Consider the following 717-nt stretch of genomic DNA (forward strand, 5'->3'; position numbering starts at 1 on the left):
CGAATTTTTTCACAGTTAGAATAGCAGTTTTCATAAAGTGAAGTGACTATTGCTGCTATTTTTTCTGTGTTTTTTGTGCAATCATATGATCGAAATGGTACGTTTTTGTATTGAATTTTTGGGTTGGTATTTTTGCTTGCTGTTTTCACGTCGACTTCAAACCACACGACAATTTTTTGAAACTTATAGTGTTTGGTTGAGTTTTTAAATAGAAAGGAAAGACCTTTGTTCGAAGTTTGAGTTATTGAAATACCAAAGCTCTCATCTTCTGTGCTCCATAAGTTTAATGTTTCGATGTTAGGAAAATAAGCAATCGTTTTCTTTGTTAATGGAATCGGGTTGTAATTGAACTTTTCCATGTTGTCTTGATATTTTTTGCTCACTAACTCTAAATTAACAAAGTCTTGTATGTCTTGAAAATATTCCGAGATGATTATCATATAGGTTACATTTAATCGATTCATTTGTATATTTCGAGTTTTAATTAAAGTTTAAAAATGAACATTAAGCTTAACACTGTCCAACTTTTTTAACATGTTGAAGTTTATTGGATGTTTTTTTAAAAAAAAGTTGTTCAAATAAAACACAACAAACGATTTTGTAAAACTTTAAAAACAAAATTTTTTCGAATAACATTTTAATTGGATAATTCCTAAATTTTAAAACAGAATTTACTGATAAAGTCATTAATTAATAATGGTCGATACTATATATTAT

General features: G+C 27.3%; 1 protein-coding gene across 1 annotated transcript; it reads right to left on the reverse strand.

The window, feature by feature from the left end:
- Positions 1 to 464, reverse strand: EIN_529120 (hypothetical protein; the record flags this gene model as incomplete). The annotated part of the gene is made up of 1 exon (XM_004256395.1): positions 1 to 464. A coding segment is annotated over one exon (464 nt), but the record flags the coding sequence as incomplete, so codon positions are not given.
- Positions 465 to 717: the final 253 nt, after the last annotated feature.

This window comes from Entamoeba invadens (genome assembly GCF_000330505.1).
Source record: "Entamoeba invadens IP1 unplaced genomic scaffold scaff_1105074725563, whole genome shotgun sequence".
NCBI classification, from domain to species: domain Eukaryota; phylum Evosea; order Mastigamoebida; family Endamoebidae; genus Entamoeba; species Entamoeba invadens.